This window comes from Impatiens glandulifera, chromosome 1 (genome assembly GCF_907164915.1).
Source record: "Impatiens glandulifera chromosome 1, dImpGla2.1, whole genome shotgun sequence".
NCBI lineage: Eukaryota > Viridiplantae > Streptophyta > Magnoliopsida > Ericales > Balsaminaceae > Impatiens > Impatiens glandulifera.
This window is the reverse complement of record NC_061862.1, coordinates 136,628,701-136,648,015: the sequence shown is the minus strand read 5'-3', so window position 1 is coordinate 136,648,015 and position 19,315 is coordinate 136,628,701. Positions and strand designations below refer to the sequence as shown.

Here is a 19,315-nt window from a genome sequence, read left to right as displayed (position 1 = left end):
CTATTACAATCAGAAGATTCTAGACACATGTTTGTTTGGGGACAAAATATCAGGTTCAAGATTTAGTTTTAAATTTAATAGTAAATAATATAGATATATATTAATAACTTTATTTTGAGTTATGTGAAATAAAAAACATCAATTGGTATTCAAAATACATAGTTTTTTATTTACCCCCAAAATATAATATATATATATATAGGGATGAGAGAATGAAATGTGCATGCAGGAGAATTAGTGACAATAATGAGATCCTTCATTTTGATTGGCCTAGAAAACCTTAATGAATTTGAAATTATGATATTCAATTCTAATAAAAACATTAAAAAAAAATGCAACCATTTAAATGAAGTCATAATTCTAATAGTCCTATAAAAAAAATATAGATAAAATGCTATTGCTAAGAGTTCTAAAGAAGAAAAATCAAGAGTTTTGAATTGTATAGTGTGGCATGTTTTTGTAATTTTAATTCTTTTCATCAATATATATTACAGTTAAGACAACATAATAAATGGGTCGAATCAATTCCAGACTCAGAATAACATAATCGAGCTCCAACAGTTTAGATTCAGAGCACAATCTGGTCATTCTTGCATAAATAAATGAATACATGAAGTAATCAACTATTTTATCCAAAAGTTTTTGAACAATGATAAGAAGAAGCTCATCACTTGTTTACTTAAACCATGGCCTTTGACCAAAACTAGGATTCCCATCAAGCTCAACAGTTTCATCATCACTTTCAGTATTATAGCATTCCTCACCTTCATCATCATCATCATCCTCGTCGCTTATATTGTTTCTCAGATCATCATTTCCCAAATTGGAATTCGAATTAAGGGTATTATGGGAGTTCCAATCAGGAGGGAATGTCTTCTGCAAGGCTTGTGTGATCTCTCCACCTGACCTTTCAATTTTGCACAAGCATTTGGACCAATGAACCGCAGTCCCCATATCAATAGTCAGGCCAGATTGGATCATCTCTTCACAAAGAGACAGAATTCCCGAGTAAATATATCCTTCAGCTACTGTTGCCCTTGAAAGCAATGATGTCATCAGGCAATGGTATACAGCCTTGTCTGGTTTCAGACCCGTCCTCTTCATCTCTTCAAAGCATTTCAAAGCTTTCTCCGGAAGAGATGCCCTGGCCCACCCATGTATTAGAGTTGTGTAGGTTTTCACATTTGGCGTCACTCCAAAAGCTTCCATTTCGGCAATCACTTCGGTTGCTCTCTGCCAAGATGATAGAGACAAACAAAATGAATCTATTTTCAAATAATCAGACATTCTATGATTCAAAGCTGATCATGACATGTAGATCTGGCTTGATTTGGAACCAATATCTCAAATTCTACTTACACTAAAATGAAATGCTGACATACATTAGGGCTTGTTTGGTGTTTCATTAATTGGATATAATCCAATTATCCAAATAATACAATGTCCTATAAATTCAAATTATTCTCCCCCACCAAATCATAGGCTAAAATACTTTCTTTTATTCTTTGTATATAAAACTAAAAAGATATTTTCATCATTCTATCTAAATAATCAGATTACTTACAAATATCTAATCTATCACCAAATCAAATCCATTACAAAACAATAACTAAAGTTATTTGTAGGAAAAAATATGTAAATATGTACATGAACGCCTAAAATGGAAAATATACCATAAAACTTATTTAAATTGTGCAAAAATACTCATCCTTCTTCTTTCCATTAATGTATATTTTTGCACGAGTTAAAGTAGTTTATACACATATTTGCCCTTTTTTAGGCATTCATGTAATTTTTGGCAAATAAAAAGGCCTACCAACATATCGCCAGCTTTGCAACAAGCATTTATCATAGATGTGTAAGTATGAACGTCTGGTTGAACCCCTTCTTGTTTCATTTGTTGCATCAGATCACTAGCCTCCCAAACATCACCTCTTCTTGCCCACCTATATATAACCAACCACAAAGACTAGAATCATAAATAGAAGAATCCAAAAGTATCCAATTCTGGACTCAATCTTATACAGGATATTCAAATCGATGATCAGATAGCCCTGACTTATAATACCTCTTAACCAGAAATAAAGAACATACCCATCAATTAAAATGTTATAGATAAACGTGTTTCTTGGTATTCTCTGTGAACTCATTTCCTTTGTAACTGCCAAAGCGCTTTGCATCCTGCCTGCTTTACAGCATGCCTTAAGCAATGCCTCGTAGGTATACACATCAAGGTCCAGTCCGTCGTTTTTTACTTTTGTAAAATACTCAAAAGCTTTTCCAACATCACCAAGAGATGCATAGCCATGCATGATGGTGGTATATGTATGTCCATCTGGAGCTATTCCCGCAAGTGACATCTCATCTAATATTTTGACAGCCTTTTCCATCTGCAAGGAGCAGTGTGAATAGAAAATTTCTCTAACAAAATAAAACTGAAAGTAGTGAGATTGAAGAACAGGAAGCCATATAGAAGTAAGACAGACGTCACACTAGGAAACCAATTCAAGAACATTGACTACAAGAAAGAATTGTCATAACAGAGTAACAGACTATGAAATAAACATTTTTTTGCAAATACTAGTGGCATATTATGTTATCACATTTATGATCTGGATCATGATCAAGAATAATCTACAATTATTACATTTGTGAAAATAATCTGAAATATAATTTGCATCATGATCTAAAAAATAATCTGTATACTAAATGAAGTTAAATATCACAAAATAATCTGAATTGGATCATGATCCAGAAATTAATCTTTAAAATGGAGCAAAAATAAGCACACTATAATATGCAAAAAAACAATATTACACCAAACAAAAAAAATAAAAAATAACTTTTGTTAATATTCTGGCAATTTTCCAATAAGATTTTGATTCTGTAGGCGATTGTGACTAATTACATACCAGTTTCCAAATAGGCTCACAATTAAATCTAGTATTTTAGAATTAAATGATGGCAAAAAAGTTACTACATTGAAAAGCCTCTATAAAATTAGAAAAATCACTAATGTTGATTTTCACAACCTAAATTATTCTCCTCTCACAGTATGAACCTTGTAAAGTAATTGAAAGTCTAATTCTTCAATAGCATGTTACGAATGTAATTTACCTGTCGTTTCTCAACCAGTCCTAGAATTAAAGCATTGTAGGTGTGAACACTTGGAATGCATCCACTCCTCCTCATCATGTTGAAAACCTCCAATGCTCTTTTAATTTGTCCGGATCTAGAAAAGCCATGTATGATGGGCATGAATGTTCGTGTTGTAGGCCTGTGCCTCCCTCTTTCCATTTCCTCAACAGTACGAATAGCACGATCCATATTACCCATCCAACAAAATGCTCTAATGATGTTATTGTAAAGTACAGTATCTGGTTTAAGACCATCTCTAATTACATCTTCAAATACCGCAAATGCATTGGCCCAGTCTTTCAAATTTATAAATCCAGTGATCAACATAGAGTATGTCTTCAAGTTATGCTTTATACCCGCTGACTTCATCGCTTTGCTGATCTCAATGGCTTTGTTAACTTTTCCCATCTGAAAAATGGTATTCAACCAAAATCAGTACCATATCACTTTCAAGGACAACATTGCATGTAAATTGATAGCTGGTGAAAAATTCATTCATAAATATGATGAAAATATGAAAAACTAATATTATAAAGTCACAAACGCAAGAATCGTATTGCTCCTTCCGGACAATGAATTCAGAGCTCATTTGGAAACTGGTATTTTGTCACAATTTCCTTTTAAAAATCACCAAAAGTTAAAATTCAAAGTGGATTTATTTCATTTGGTATATGATCCAGATTGTATAGTGTGATTCTTGTTTCATTTTTGGTATACCGATTATTTTTTGGATCATGATCCAGATAATAAACATAACAAATGTAGAGTTTTATATATCATGATCTAGCTCAAAAAATTGCATACGATAAAAGCATTATATATAATTTAAAAAAAAAAAAAAAAAGAGCATTATATGCAACTACTAGAAACGATGATGTACTGATGAAAGGGGATTATGTTGGCTTACAGATATTGTTGCAGTGATGCAGTTAATGTTTGTGCATGGGAAAAGACCAAATAAATGCATGAACTCTCGAAGGTGTACATATATGCATCAACTAATTAAGAGAATCTCCCTTGAACTTTTTATGGTGAAAATAACCCAATTTGACCTCTATAGCAGAAAATCCTAACCTACCGCTAAAAGTGAAAATCACTTTCAAAATTCACTTTGGCAATTTTCAAAAGTCATTGTGATTGTGATAAAATACCACTTTCTAAAAAGGCTGACAGCAAAAGTGTTGAAAAATGACATTCAGGATTTAGTAGCAACGACAACATCGGAGGTCCATTCCTTTTTATCTACCGGCAAAATCTGAGTAAAGGAAAGAAAAATGATACTCGTCTACCTTAGTGTAATGATTGATCAGACATCCATAGCTAATGACTGATGGTGAAAACCCGCATTCCTGCAAAAGTTATCTGCATTAGATAAAATGGAGAAAACAAGAAAATGGCATTGTATTGTACCTTTCACACATGTTAACAACAAAGGTGGATGCATCATAAGACTTCCATTAGAAGGGAATGAAACAGGTCATAAATAGAAAAATTAAGTCAACACTTTAATCCAACAACTTTAGAGATCCCTAAATCATCTCGTCAATAGTAACTACCTTGAGTCTACTGAAAACAACTAGACATTTGTCTTCATCTCCTATCATCGTGTAGCCATCCATCATGGTGTGGTAGATGTCAATATGAGCGTCAATACCTTCTTCTTCCATCTCCCGCACCAAGGCTTCAGCTAGATCCATGTTACAGTTTTGGCTGTTTAGAAGGGAGGAAAACTTGATAATATAAGTAAAAAACAAAGCATGGCAGTAACTTCCTCTAAAGGCGGCTGAAGTTATGCAAGGTGAAGTCGAGATGTGGATGAATGTTCAAGATCGTGAAGAGATTAAAGAAGGCAAGACCAAATATGAGAGGGGAATGCAAAGTTTGAGTATTGACGCTCATTTTGACAAAGATTCGTCCTAAATCTGTTTGCAAGATTAATGTGGTTTCCAAAAGAAAAGGTAAAGGTCAGATAGATAAAATTATGAAAGTTTGTATCAAATCAATCCTGAACAGTGATCCTAATGAAACATGGGAATGATAGATAAATGATCATTGCTGTGCTATGTGACAATTTTTTGGATGGTCTTGGATGCTGATTTGGGGGATGATGAGATTTATTTTAAAGGAAGGCACATGGAGGAGTTGGCTTGATTGTTTAAACCGGCTTCGTATAATTGTTTTTTTTCAATCTATTTTAGAATAGAAAAAAAAACACAAAGCAAGAGAAAAGTGTTGGGGAAACAATCTATTAAGAACTTACCAATGGGCATAAATTATACTTCCATAAATGTTTGAATTCAATGGTGTATGTCTCTGTTTTGCCTCCATAAACCACTGCTCTGCAGCCCTGCACAAAACAATGATAATATTATATTTCACTTTTCAGAACATCCAGCCCACTAGCCATTATGCAACATGACCAATATTAAATGCTTGAGAGAAGAGTTCATGATTGATAGGTCATGAAAAAAATTAAACAGAAGCGATTTGAGTTTTCTTACAAAAAACAGGTATGTTTCTTACAACAATGGTGTTCTCAATTGTTGCTTACTATGTACCTTTACAAAGTATTTGCAAGAAAATTACCTGAAAAGAAATTCAATTTTCAATAACAATAATAATAGGGTTTATAACAGAATAAATAAATTGAGAAATAATGGCTCACTCAAAAGTGCATCTCCTATTGTGTTGACATGTTATTTCAAGTTTTCATGCACTTACTTTAAATGATAATGCAAAAACCAGATGAAGGTGCAGATAATTTTTTGTAGCACACAAGTGCAGTTTAATAGAATACAATTGACAGAAACAAAGTCATGAGAGTTATAAATCAAATGAAATGGACATGAAAATGAAGTAAATGACAAGGAGCAGTACTATATAACAGAAAGCTTCAAAGTGAACTGAAGTACTAACCAAGTGGAAGATGAAGAACATTTTACTTACTGGATATTGCCAATTCTTGCAAATCCTCCAACGAGGATATTATGAGTGACCAATGTCATTTCAATTCCTTCTTGCTTCATTTTTCTAACACAAGCTAATGCTTCTTCCATGTCTCTACCTACTGCATAAGCATGAATCAGGCTGCAGATAATGAATAGTTAAATACATAAAACATTTGGTTGTCATTCATAATGCTTCAAGGCTCAAGCTATATGTTGAATCAATAAAATATAAATCAGTTCCTTTGACATCTGACCTCATTTTCTTCCCAAAATAACCTACACTTTGTAAAATTTAATGATATACTTAATTTCTCATTAACTATAAAATTCTATATAATGAATAACAAATGTGAATCCATAGCAAAAATAAAAAAAGTAACAAATATGAATCTAACTGTAATGGAATTATGAGAATGATTATATAAATCCAGCTTGTGACGTAAATATGAAAACTGAAGTATGCGTTTGCTGGTCCTGTTCTCAAAAGAATAAAAAGTATGTGTTTTCACAACCAAAGATAAAATGATTGGATGAAGGGATATCTGAAGTTACTAGAATCTTCTTATCCCTGCATCACGAACATGACAATAAATTTCTATATGCTTGGTTCTTCATGATATACTCGATTCTTTGCCAATATACATAGCAGTATGATTGTCATAATGCATGATAACTGATTCATTTGGAAGAAAATTTGAGCTCACTTAATAGGTTCTTTATCCATGTCAAGTTCACACATAGTTTGAGCCATGGAACAGTACTCAACTTCTACCCTTGAAATAGCAATGTTCTTTGATTCTTAGTCTTCTAAGTGACCACATTGCCTCTCACATGAGATCAAGACACAAACCTTTTGTCCTTGTCAGTAGCATAACTAGAATTCGAGAAAGTCATTATTTTTAAAACGCCCATTCTTCTTATTTAGTAACTCTATCCCAAGAGATTCCCTTTTTCTTTTGCTTTTTGCTTTTATTATTGAGACTTGGGTTTATTCCAAGCTGAGGCTAGCATAGTATCACACCATCATGAACCCCACTTCAATCAAGGTGTTTTTAGTGGGATTCAAGCTTGAGACCTCAGCTTCTCTTAGTTCAAGGTTACTACCACTTGAGCTACCATCGGTGTGTCCCAAGAGATTCCCTTATATATTACACTATGTAATAAAGAGCCTTCCAATTTATGAGTCGAAGATCCTGCATTTATGGTTGGTTTTGGAAACAATTTGTATCTAGTAACCCGGATAATTGTGATATGAAGAATTTTGAAACTAGACTAGAATTGAACGAAATTGTAACACTCCAAGTATTATATAAGAAATTAGAAAAACCTCCAAACTTTATTCACATCTTGCATATTCTCTTCATGTGTAATTTTACTATGTATCTAGATAGAACGGGGAATTTTGTCATGTTTACACTGAACCTCGAGATAGCGGCATGTATTTGAGGTGCTAGAAACACATCAGCCTAAGCAAATGTTCTATCGATTTGGTGAGACACCGTTGGGCAACCGTTATTTCTCATCCATATCCAGACAGGTGTGGATGAGAAAATGGGACAAGCCTAAAAAGGGCGCTAGAAGTTGAACGGGCAACTGGTTATTTCTCGTCCATATCCAGCCAGGAGTGGATGAGAAAATGGGATACGCCTAAATAGGGCGCTAGCAGTTGAATTTTATTCCGGCTAATTGGGCTTGGTGAGTGCTAAGAAGATTCATGTAGGGAAATGGGACCGTTAGATCATGAGCAGTTAAAAAAGAGAAAAAAAAATTCGTAAATGATCTGCGCAAATGTATATCATGTGACTAGTTTCAATTAGCAAAATAGTTGGCCAACGATGAAATTCAATGAAGCAAATGTAACAAGTCTATAGAACATCACATAGATAATTACCTTGTATATACATGGGATGTTGGTTCTATTCCTCTAGCCCTCATGTTCTCGAAAACACTACGAGCATTATGCATATCTCCACGCCTTGCATAATATTTCACCATCAAGCCAAATTCTTTTCTGGAAGGCTAAAAATTGAAAGAGACAACATACATAATTCTTGTTGTTTGCAGTCATATTTAACAAAAAATAAAACATACCTTCTCTATCCTTTCAAATGCTTTAACAACAGCTTGCCAATTCTCAGGCTGAGTATCCACAACCCTTCGAAATTCCTTCCTAGAACCGTCTCTCTCTTCATGCCACTTCGATTTATGCTCAATTTCTTCCTCTCCATAAACCCACCTCTTCCGATCATCAGACCGGTCCTTCAGTCTCCTTCCATCGTCCAGCTTCACAGTCAATATTCTCCCATGAAATTCCACTCCGTCAAACTCCACAGCCTTCATTGCGGACTTAGTAGCCATCGAACCATCAAATATTACGAACCCAAAACCCATATTTCTTTTAATGTCATTGTAAGCCTTTATCACTATCACATTCTTTATTGGACCAAACTGCCTAAAATATTCAGCAATTTCATTCTTCTGAATCCATAGTGGAAGATTCCCCACAAAGATTTTTCCTTCTTGGCGGAATTCATCTCGTCGAGGCTCCTCCAAGTTTGAACTATCATTATCGTCTGAAGACTCATCTCCCACCGAATGAAACGACTGTAACGGTTGGGGTGGTAATGGAGAAGAAGGAGGGGGAGGAGGAGAGAGTTTACTTGTTAACCAGAGCTTGCTTGTAAGATTTTTCGATTTGTCATTCTCCGCAGTAGTTGTAGAAGTAGTAATTGGAGTATTAGCTAGTTTTCTAAGAGGGTTTGAGGTGCTTTTAGGGTTTGGAGGGGGAGTTTGAGAAGGGAAGTTCTTCAATGGCTTGTGAGTACTAGGACGGCGTATGTTACCAGAAAATGGCGATGATGAGGTGGAAGAGGAGGCAGTCGAATTGTCGGATTCAGGTGAGGTGGGAGATCTAAGATAGATAGTAAGCGGAAATACGGCGGCGGAGGTGGCGGAATTGTGTGATTTTCCGGCGAGGATAGACGCGGAAAACAGCGATAAACACGGCTTCTGTGTGGATGTGTAAGAGAGAGAAGAGAGGTTCATTTTTTATGATGCATCAAGAACTTCCATTAGGAGGAATTTGTGCGATGAGGTGATTACAAATATAAAAGTTATTTGGAAATAAACTTTATTTTTGTACATGAATTTTTCAAATTTTTATATTTTTATCTTCAACTTAACTTATTTTATTCACCATTTCTAACATTATACTTTGGACTTTTCATCATTGCCCCCTCGTAGCTTTTGGTTGGAAACACACATTTTGGGTTTTAATAATATATATATATATATATATATATATATATATATATATATATATATATATATATATATATTAAATTAAATATCTAAAATATTAATTTGGATGTATAATATTTTAAAATATATTTTAGTTATATACGTTAAAAAATTTAATAATATTTTTTCATTTTAACTAAAGAAGTATTTATTTTTTTATTATTTTTTTTAGAAATATATATATATATTAAAATGATAGAAGAATGAGTGTGTTCTTGGGTCATCATAGAAACATAGATAGGGTCAACAACAGAACGAAGCTTTCGTATATGACTTGTTCACTCGTGTGAGTTTAGAAAGTCTCTTCCTTCAGGCCAAGGATTGAACTAAGAAAGTAGTACTATGTAGTCTAGCTTCTTTCACAACTAAGACGATTATACAATTATACGATTTCTCGATGTGCCTTCCAGTTCTCATGGATTCTTTACTTTCAAATCATATTGTAGTGACAATTACGAGCAATGCACTTCTAACTGATGAACTTTGTAGCCTATGTAGTGGGAAATCGTTTATGCATAACGACAAAACATGACATACAAAAAACATTATTCAATAGGTTATTGAAGTTGTAAGTTCTCGAGAAAAAACTATTAACTCCTTGACGTACTCTATTAGTTTTCTAGAACGAATCTCAGATTACGTTTGTACGCGGTTTTTTTCATTTCGTCTTTACCCGTTTCCTCTCCTAATGAAAACTTACCCAGTTTTTAAGGGCGGTTTGTGCGATCCGGAAATTATCAACCCCAAGCCTTAACTTTCTCATGTGCTCCCATGGTAAAAGACGAGAAATTTTATGGTAGGTACGACTCGTGCATTGTTTTTTTTGAAAAAACATTTTTCGTGTGTTAAAGCAAGCTATGTTAAAGAACTCCTTAGCTTATCTTCCTCTACATCCCAAAAAAATGTGAAAAGGTATGAAGAATCGAAAATAGAGTTCTTTAGCTAGACCTTTTAAATTGGTCTGTACATGTTTTAAATCGATACACTTATGGATGTATCGATTTAATTGACTTGAGAGTCGCCACTTTAGTTTTCTTCCCAAAGAAACTAAAGAAAAAAAATCAGATATTTATTTTAATTAAGAGTTCGGTGTTTGGTTACGTACTAAGAAAATGCCTACGGCGCTATGTCCTATACGCCTGTCTTTATAGACAGTCTCTACTCCCAAATAATTGACCAGTTGATGTTAGAAGAATTGTTATATTTTAGTTCTGAATTCATAACTCTTTTGATGGTGTGAAAAATCTTAATTATTTTACATATGGGCTAATCATATTCATAGAGTACTTGCCCACGATAAAGCAATAAAAATCATGTAACATTATTCTCGAGAGAGAGAATAAATGAGTGTAAGCGAGGAGGACGAGGATTCAGATCAAAAATTAGAAATTTATTCCCTTAAAATAAAGGGAGAATAAATTAATCCAAAGTCCTAAATGTTTCCATTTTGAAATTTGCAGAGTTGAGAAAAATTCCGAATACGACACCTTAAAATGAGTTATTTTAAAAATTGATTCTCAAAATTTCTGAAAATTCACATAATAATCAAAACTATTTTTAGAAGCTCGTAAGAATTGAAAATATTTTTAAGAAGCTACAATTGTAATTTCACGATTTTTGGATTCATGAAATTCAAGTTATACCTTTTCAAAATTTAGGATTGGTCCAAACGGGCCCTAAAAATTCCAGAAAAAATTATTTTTAAAGAAAATAATATTTTTAAATTCTTGAAAAATTTTGAGAAAATTTAAAAGTGGTTTGGATGTTTGAATGATCATTTTAAAGTTGTTTGTTAAATTTGGAAAACAAACACAGGACTTTAGAGTTTATTTTATTTTTGATTTTTTTAAGTTTGAAATCAAAATAAAATGGGAGGAAAGTTTAGGGGTTCAATTAAAACAGAAGGAAGAGATGAGGGACTAATTTAATTTCGAATTAAATAATTAATTCGAAATTAAAGTACATAGGCATATTTAAAAAAGATAAAGGCCCAAGGCCTCTTTGCAACTTCCAAAGAAGTTGAGGAAATCAAATATAACAAATGAAAAGAAGCTGCAACCTTTCCTCCTCGCCTGACTCCGGCGAAAGACGATTTCCGGTGTCCTGCACTTCCGGGGACTGTACAGTCGTTCAAGGATGGGGTAGCGCAGGTCCGTTCAGCTCGTCTAAGCTTCGTCTTCCCCCTACTGCAGCTCGTTGCTTCGATTCGAATGAACCTCATCCTCAAAGGAGAGAAGACAGAGTTATTCCCCCAAATCGCAGGGCAGCCAGACATCATCTGGTTTCTGATGGAAATGAGCCACAACAGTAAACAACAAATGCGGAATTTATCCTACGTTTGGCAACACTTTCCCAAACCGTTTAAACCTGTGAGGAAGCTAACAAATAGGTATGCAAAATGCAATCAACACAGCCCTAAAACAGTGAGTAACACACCAAGCAAGCACACACAAACAACACAGAATTTTAGCGTGGAAAACCCCTCAATGGGTAAAAACCACGGGACACCTAGTGCCGCTTAAAATCCACTATCACCAGTAAGAGAGCAATACAAAAGTCTTCTCTAGATAATACTAGAGGCATACAAATTCATAATACCCTTGGAAACATGCACATCAAGGATATAGAAACAATCAAAGAACAATAAAGGAAGAATATCACCAAAAACAACTACTACTGTTCCGGCAACAAAACCCGGACCTCCAGACCTCAGAATCCGATCTCCACCGTTCAGAATGTTGGCCCAGAAGTTGTGAAGCTGCTGTCCAAAAATTAGAACGATCCAACGGTGCAAACTCCGGCAATCATCAAAATACTAAGGCTGCTGAAATTGAAGTTTTTCCCCTCTTTTCTTTCTTGATTTTCTCTCTCTTTCTTTTGCTCTTCTTTCTTGCAAAAGAAGATTTCTCCCCTTTTATATTGCTCCCAAATAAGTGAATCAAGTGGGGGCCCAAATGGGCCTATTTGCTGGGCTTTTCCTCATGGACTAAGGAAACAAAAAAACCCAACAAATCTCCCCCTTTTCCTGACTATGAGGAAAGGTTCGCCATCCCGGCGATCGAACAACACACCTTCAACTTTTCCCTTGCCAATGCCTTTGTCAACATATCAGAACCATTATCATCAGTGTGAACTTTATCAAGTTCAAACAACCCATCTTCAAGAGATTCTCTAATCCAATGATACCGCACATCAATATGTTTCGTTCTCTTATGAAACATGGAATTCTTAGCAAGGTGTATTGCACTTTGATTATCACAAAGAACTACGTAGCGCTGTTGCTTGAAGCCAAGCTCCTGCAGAAATCTTTTCAACCACAATAGTTCTTTGCAAGCTTCCGTTGCTGCCATATACTCAGCCTCTGTTGTCGATATGGCCACACACTTTTGCAATCTTGATTGCCATGAAACAGCTCCCCCTGCAAATGTCATCAAATATCCAGAAGTGGATTTCATGTTATCCTTATTTCCAGCCATATCAGAATCTGTGTATCCCATAAGCACCGGCTTTTCATTTCCAAATGTGATACCCAGTTTGGAAGTACCGCGCAGATATCTGAGAATCCATTTAACTGCTTCCCAATGCTTCCTGCCAGGATTTGATAGAAACCGACTAACAACACCAACTGCATGAGCTATATCCGGCCTTGTACATACCATAGCATACATCAAGCTACCAACCGCTGAGGCATATGGAACCTTATCCATATCTTCAATGTCCTCCTTTGAAGTAGGACAATCTTTACCTGTTAGATTAAAGTTGGTAGTAAGAGGAGAACTAACCACTTTAGCTTTGTCCATGTTGAACCTGCAAAGCACCTTCTCAATGTATCGCTCTTGTGACATATGCAACTTCTTGGCAGCTCTATCTCGAGTGATCCGTACCCCAAGAATCTGTTTCACTGGCCCCAAGTCTTTCATTGCAAAAGACTTGCTCAACTGCTGTTTCAACTTAGCAATTCTTTCTGCATTCTTGCCAACGATAAGCATGTCATCAACATAAAGCAATAAAATGATGAAATCATCATCACCAAACCTCTGAAATCTAATTATTTAGGGTTATTCAAATTCAAATATCCCTTAAAATTTTATAAAAATTTATTAATATATAATTCAATATCTTAAATCTAATTATTCAAATAATAATAATAATATAATAATTATACAAAGAAACAATTCTTTTATTTATTTATTTTATTTTTCTAAGTGGTTCTTCAAATTCAAAGTCCTTTAAAGTTTTTTTTATTAATATATAATTCAAATCTAATTATTCAAATAATAATAATAATATAATAATATAATAATAATAAAATTGTAAAAAAACACCTTTTAATTAGGATTCTTCAAATTCAAATGGCACTTAAGTTTTATAAAAAAATATTAATATATAATTCAACCTCTCTAGATCTAATTATTCAAATAATAATAATAATATAATAATAATAAAACTATACAAATAAAACAGTTTTTTTTAACCTCTTATTTACATTAAACTTTCTGTTTTTTAGTTATATTTTATTTTATTTACATGTTAAATATGTTATTAATGTTTAAAGTTGACCTAATTAGCTCATAATCATACATATAATCATATTATATAATAGAAAAACCAAAAACAATCTTATTATTTATTATATGAAGACAAAAACTAAAGAAAAACCAAAAGCAATCTTATTATATGAAGACAAAAACTAAAGGTGAAGTCAAGAAGCTTACAAAGATGGTTGCTTTCTTTACTCAAGTGTTTATTTCAAAGGGGCAGCTTAATGGCACTTGAATATTAAAATGCGGGGTTTTAAAAAGAAGAAGGTCAAGTGAAATGCGAAAAGAGAGAGAGTGCTACTAGGGTGTTAAGAGGGATATTTATAGACAAAACTATGAAACCCTAGGGCCCAAAAGCCCATATAAGATTTCTCTTTTAAACATATACAAATGTTTAAGAAATTGATCAATCTCCACTTGACATGTTACTAAATGTCAAGTAATATCCAATATGATTTAAGCTTTTAATAATAATGATATAATACTTGGTGATTTTAGTTTTTAATAAAAAAAAAATGACCAAGCCTTCAATCTTTTCTTCCACATATGGTTGAAACTTTATTTCTTGCAACTTCTTCCGTTTTTTTAATCTTCCCTTTCTTTCTTTGACCGCACATGATAGTATCGACATTTCAAGATTTGTGGTTGTCACCATCAAGAAGGTGACCGCTACCTTCACCTAATTCTTTTTTAGCATTTGATTTCATGGGCCGGATCTTGGGCATGGGTCGGTCCATTAGTCGGGTCATCGGTCGGATCCGTCAATTGGATCCTTTCCTTGGGCTTACTTCGGGTTGACTTGCCTTTAATTTGGATCTTCTTGGCCCTATTCACAAATCTGGTCTAGATCTTGCATGTGGATCTTGACCCATTTCCCTTTATCCTACAAAAGAAATAAAATTAAAACAAATAATTAAAGAAAGTAATTTTATTATTATTAATTATTCCTATTTCTTATAATAAAATGATAACTAAATCAAATAATTAAATTGCAAAACCTAATCTAACAAACTATTAATACATATATTTTAAATACTCAAGTTAATTAATTAAATAAAACCCTAAATATTGTAAGTATAATAACTTCCTATACAAATTACTACCTTAACCTATTAAAAATATAAAATCAATTATTTTCGAAACTCAATTGTTCTAAAAATAATCGTCTTTAAAATAAATCGTGCAATAAGCTCTTGAATGAATTTATGAAACTTGTATAGGCTCGGATTAATTAAAAGCATAAACTATAAAATTGGGAGTAAAAAATGAATGTCTACAATAAATTTTACCAAAAGTCTTTTATTTAATTATTATTTTTATTTAATAATATATATATATATATATATATATAAAATAAATAGAGTTGAAAAAATAAATGACTTCTCATATAACTATGCATTCATTAATATATATATATATATATATATATATATATATATATATATATATATATATATATATATATAATAATCTATTTAAATAAAAAAAAATATTTTTTTTTTGTAGCTGCTTAAGAAGACTTATATATATAACAACCTATTTAAATAAAAATATTATTTATTATATTTTTATAGTAATATTTTTAATTATTTATCTATTTATTAGATACATTTAACTTTTTTTTAACTGTAATTTTTTTTAAAATAAATTTTTGTTTATATATATATATATAATTCTATTTGAATTAATTATTTTATAATATATATATTTAAAAATAATAAATACATAATTAATTATTAAACTAAAAAAATTATATATAAAAAGTCATTTATCTTTTTAATTCTATTTTATTATATATATATATATATATATATTTATATTTGCATTGATTATTTTATAATATATATTAAAAATTAATGAATACATAACCAATTATTAAACTTAAAAAATAGCATATAAAAAGTCATTTAACATTTTAACTCTATTTTATTTTATATTAATTATTTTAATATATAAATCTATTTACATAAATACAATTGATTATTTGTCACTTTTATTATATATATATATATATATATATATATATATATATATATATATATATAATTCTATTTGTTTTAATTATTTTATAATATATAATTATATATTATATATATAACAACCTATTTAAGAAAATATTATTAGTTGTCATATTTTATTTATAATATACATAATAAATTAAATTAATAATTCAAAATTTATTTAAAACAATATTAAAAAATCAACATTAATTATATAATAATAATTTATTTGAGAAGTGATAGAAAGAAGGAATTTGAGAGAGTGAATGGGGAGGGAATGATGTGTTAGAAAATGATAAAAGGTGAAGAGAGAGAGTGAGAGAGAAATTTTGTTTTTTTAGCTAATCAAATTGCGCCACATCATTCCCTCTCTCAAATTCCCTCTTCCAATCAATTTATTTATATATATATATATATATATATATATATATATATATATATAATAAACCTAGGTGAGAATATTAGTCATATAAATTATATATGCATACACAATATTATAAAATATAAATCAATAACCTTATGTGGTCTAGTGGTTGAAGTATTCATTCTACATAATCTATATACCATGGTTCAAATCTTGTTATTAGGGATGACAATGGGGCGGTTCGGGACGAGAAATGTATTTATCATCTCCGCCCCCTTTTAATTTCGGGGATTTTAATACCATTCCTGGTCCGTTCGGTTTTTTTTCGGCTCCATTCAGTTTTTTTTCGGTTTTGGGGAATCCCGTGAGGCACCATTAATAATTTTTTTAAATAAATAAAAATTATACAATAAAATTATATAAACGAACTTTTTAATATAATATATATTATAATATATTTAAATTTTATATTATTATAAAGAAATAACCTTACTACTCTTAAAAAATATAGTGAATAAATAATCATATTGGTGATTTAATATATTTAATTATGTTTATGGTGTTCGGAGAAGAATCATGGTGAAATCGGGGCGAGTCGAGGCAGGAGACACAAATACCATCCCATCTCCGCCCCATCCCCGTCCGGTTTTGGAGAAAAACTGTTCCAAACGGGGCAATTCGGTTCGGTTTTCGCGGGGAGGTTTCAAATTTCTATCCTTACTTGTTATGCCCAATTTTTAAACTATTAAAAAATATTGATAATTAATATGTGAAATAACATTGGTTTATCAAAATGAGGAGGATTGGATACGAAATGGTTGGGTAAATGACATTCACGAGATAGAATGTGATGGTTTGAAGTTTGTTGATTTAACCAAAGTGAAAATCTAAGGTCACGAAATTAGAGGGCAATTGAATTGAATACAAATATGGAGTGAGATGGTTGATTAGTTGAAGTGATGATAAGTAAGTAGGGCTGTTTGTTGTAAAATATTTGAGGAGTGGATGTTTGACCGAATTGAAGTAAATGACATTCACGATATGAAATAAGATGGTTTGGAGTTTGTTGATTTGATCGAAGTGAAAGTGTAAGGTCACGAGATTAGAGGTCAATTGAGGTAGATACAAAATATAGAGTGAGATGTTAGTTAGTTGAAGTGAGGATAAGTAAGACATGTTGTTTATTGTAAAATATGTGATAAGTGAATTGTTGATCGAAGTGAAAATAAAGTCTCGAAATGAGAGGTCAACTGAGATTGATGGATAAAAATGTGGAATGAGATGATTGGTTAGTCGAAGTGAGTATGCCACACAATGAGAGGTGGATTGAGGATTGTTAGGCCAAATTGAGGGTAAAAGTGAAAGTTTAAGGTCATGGTATGAGAGGGCCCGATTAGGGAGGATAAATACAGAATGAGATGACTGGTTAGTCAAAGTGAGAATAAGTAAGTCAGTTTGTTTATTGTAAAATATGTAAGGAGATGAATTGTTTGATCGAAATGAATGTAAAGTCTCAAGATGAGAGGTCAATTGAAATTTTGGTAGAATAAAAATGTGGAATGAGATGGTTGATTAATCAAAGTAAGTAAGGTCACACAATGGAGATTGTTGGGAATTGATGGATCAAAGTGAGGGTAAATAGATTGGTAATGTTGAAGATTGTTGATTTGACTAAAATGAAAGTGTGTAAGGTCACAATATGTGAGGTTAATTAATGTGTGGATAAATGTGGAATGAGATGGTTAGTTAGCCAAAGTGAGGATAAAAAAGTCAGGTTGTATATTGTAAAATATGTGAGGAGATGAATCACAATACAAGAGGTCTGTTGCGGATTGATGACCAAAGTGAGCGTAAAAGAGATTGGTAATGTTGAAGAAGGTTGATTTGACCGAAGTGAAAGTAAAAGGTCACAGATGATATGTCTCAATTATTGGGATGGATAAATGTGGAATGAGATTGATGGTTATCTGAATTGAGGATAAAGAAGGTCGGGTTTTATATTGTAAAATATGTTAGGAGATGTGCTGTTTGACGAAGTGAAAGTAATGTCTTGAGATGAGAGGTCGATTGTGAATTTGTGGATAAATGTGGAATGAGATGGTTAATTAGTCAAAGTGAAAGTAAGGTAACGAGATGAAATGTCGATTAAGGTGGAAAAATGTGAAATGTATGATTACCCGAAGTGAGGATATGAATGTCAGATTGTATATTATAAAATATGTGAGAAGATGGATTGTTTGATGAAGTAAAAGTAAGGTCTTCGAGAGATGAGATTTCGATTGTGATTGTGGATAAATGTGGAATGAAATGATTTTTTATTAGTCGAAGTGAAAGTAACGTAAAGATATGAGAGGTAAATTGAGAAATAAATTAATATTGGTAGTGAAAATATGCGAGAAGATAAGTTGTTTGACCGAAGTGAGAGTTAAGGTCACGAGATGAGAAGTTCGATTTAAATTGGTAGATAAATATTGAATGAGATGGTTGGTCAGTCGATGTTCTTTAAGGTAACGATATGAGAGGTCAATTGAGCATTGGTGGGATAAAGTGGGGGTAAAAAGAGATTGGTAATGTTTGAGATTTTTATTTGACTAAAGTAAAAGTGTAAAGTTAAGAGATAAAAGGTCCATTGAGAAAGAATATGTGATGAAATATGTGTAAAGATTAATTGTTTTATCGAAATCAATAAAATGTGAAATAAGAGTTTTTATTTTTTATTATAATATATTATTAGTGATTTATTAAAAATACATATTTTAAAATTATTATATATTTTTTATTGAAATTATTTTGTTTATATATATATATTTATTTTTATCTGTATGCATTTCACAATAATCCTCCTAATTAATTTAGATAATAATTAAAATAATATAAGAATAAGTATTAAAAACATATACAAAAGCAAAAATTAATTTATTCCTAAAAAGATATTTACTTTTTCAATTAATGTGCAATTTTAATTTGGACCAAATAATAAAGTATATTGTCCAGGAAATCCAACCCAATCTCTTATTAAATAAA

At 31.9% G+C, this 19,315-nt stretch overlaps 1 protein-coding gene across 1 annotated transcript; it reads right to left on the bottom strand.

Moving 5' to 3' along the window:
• Nucleotides 1-516: 516 nt before the first annotated feature.
• On the bottom strand, nucleotides 517-9,168 carry LOC124919872 (pentatricopeptide repeat-containing protein At5g04810, chloroplastic-like). The gene is made up of 10 exons (XM_047460235.1): nucleotides 8,178-9,168; nucleotides 7,978-8,105; nucleotides 6,085-6,225; nucleotides 5,399-5,485; nucleotides 4,695-4,848; nucleotides 4,428-4,487; nucleotides 3,118-3,546; nucleotides 2,095-2,390; nucleotides 1,817-1,946; nucleotides 517-1,233 (listed from the first exon to the last, which is right to left on the bottom strand). The coding sequence occupies exons 1-10, from the start codon at nucleotides 9,129-9,131 to the stop codon at nucleotides 676-678; spliced, it is 2,937 nt and encodes a 978-aa protein (XP_047316191.1). The 5' UTR covers nucleotides 9,132-9,168; the 3' UTR covers nucleotides 517-675.
• Between the last annotated feature and the right edge of the window lie 10,147 nt (nucleotides 9,169-19,315).

What these genes read in the sequence shown, in the direction of transcription:
- LOC124919872 (XM_047460235.1), bottom strand. Translation starts at nt 9,131, where the DNA reads ATGAACCTCTCTTCTCTCTCTTACACATCCACACAGAAGCCGTGTTTA. An exon ending in GCAAGAATTGGCAATATCCA is followed by an intron (nt 5,486 to 6,084) that starts GTAAGTAAAATG and finishes TGTTTTGTGCAG; the next exon opens with GGCTGCAGAGCAGTGGTTTA. An exon ending in GCAAAGCTGGCGATATGTTG is followed by an intron (nt 1,234 to 1,816) that starts GTAGGCCTTTTT and finishes TCATCTTGGCAG; the next exon opens with AGAGCAACCGAAGTGATTGC.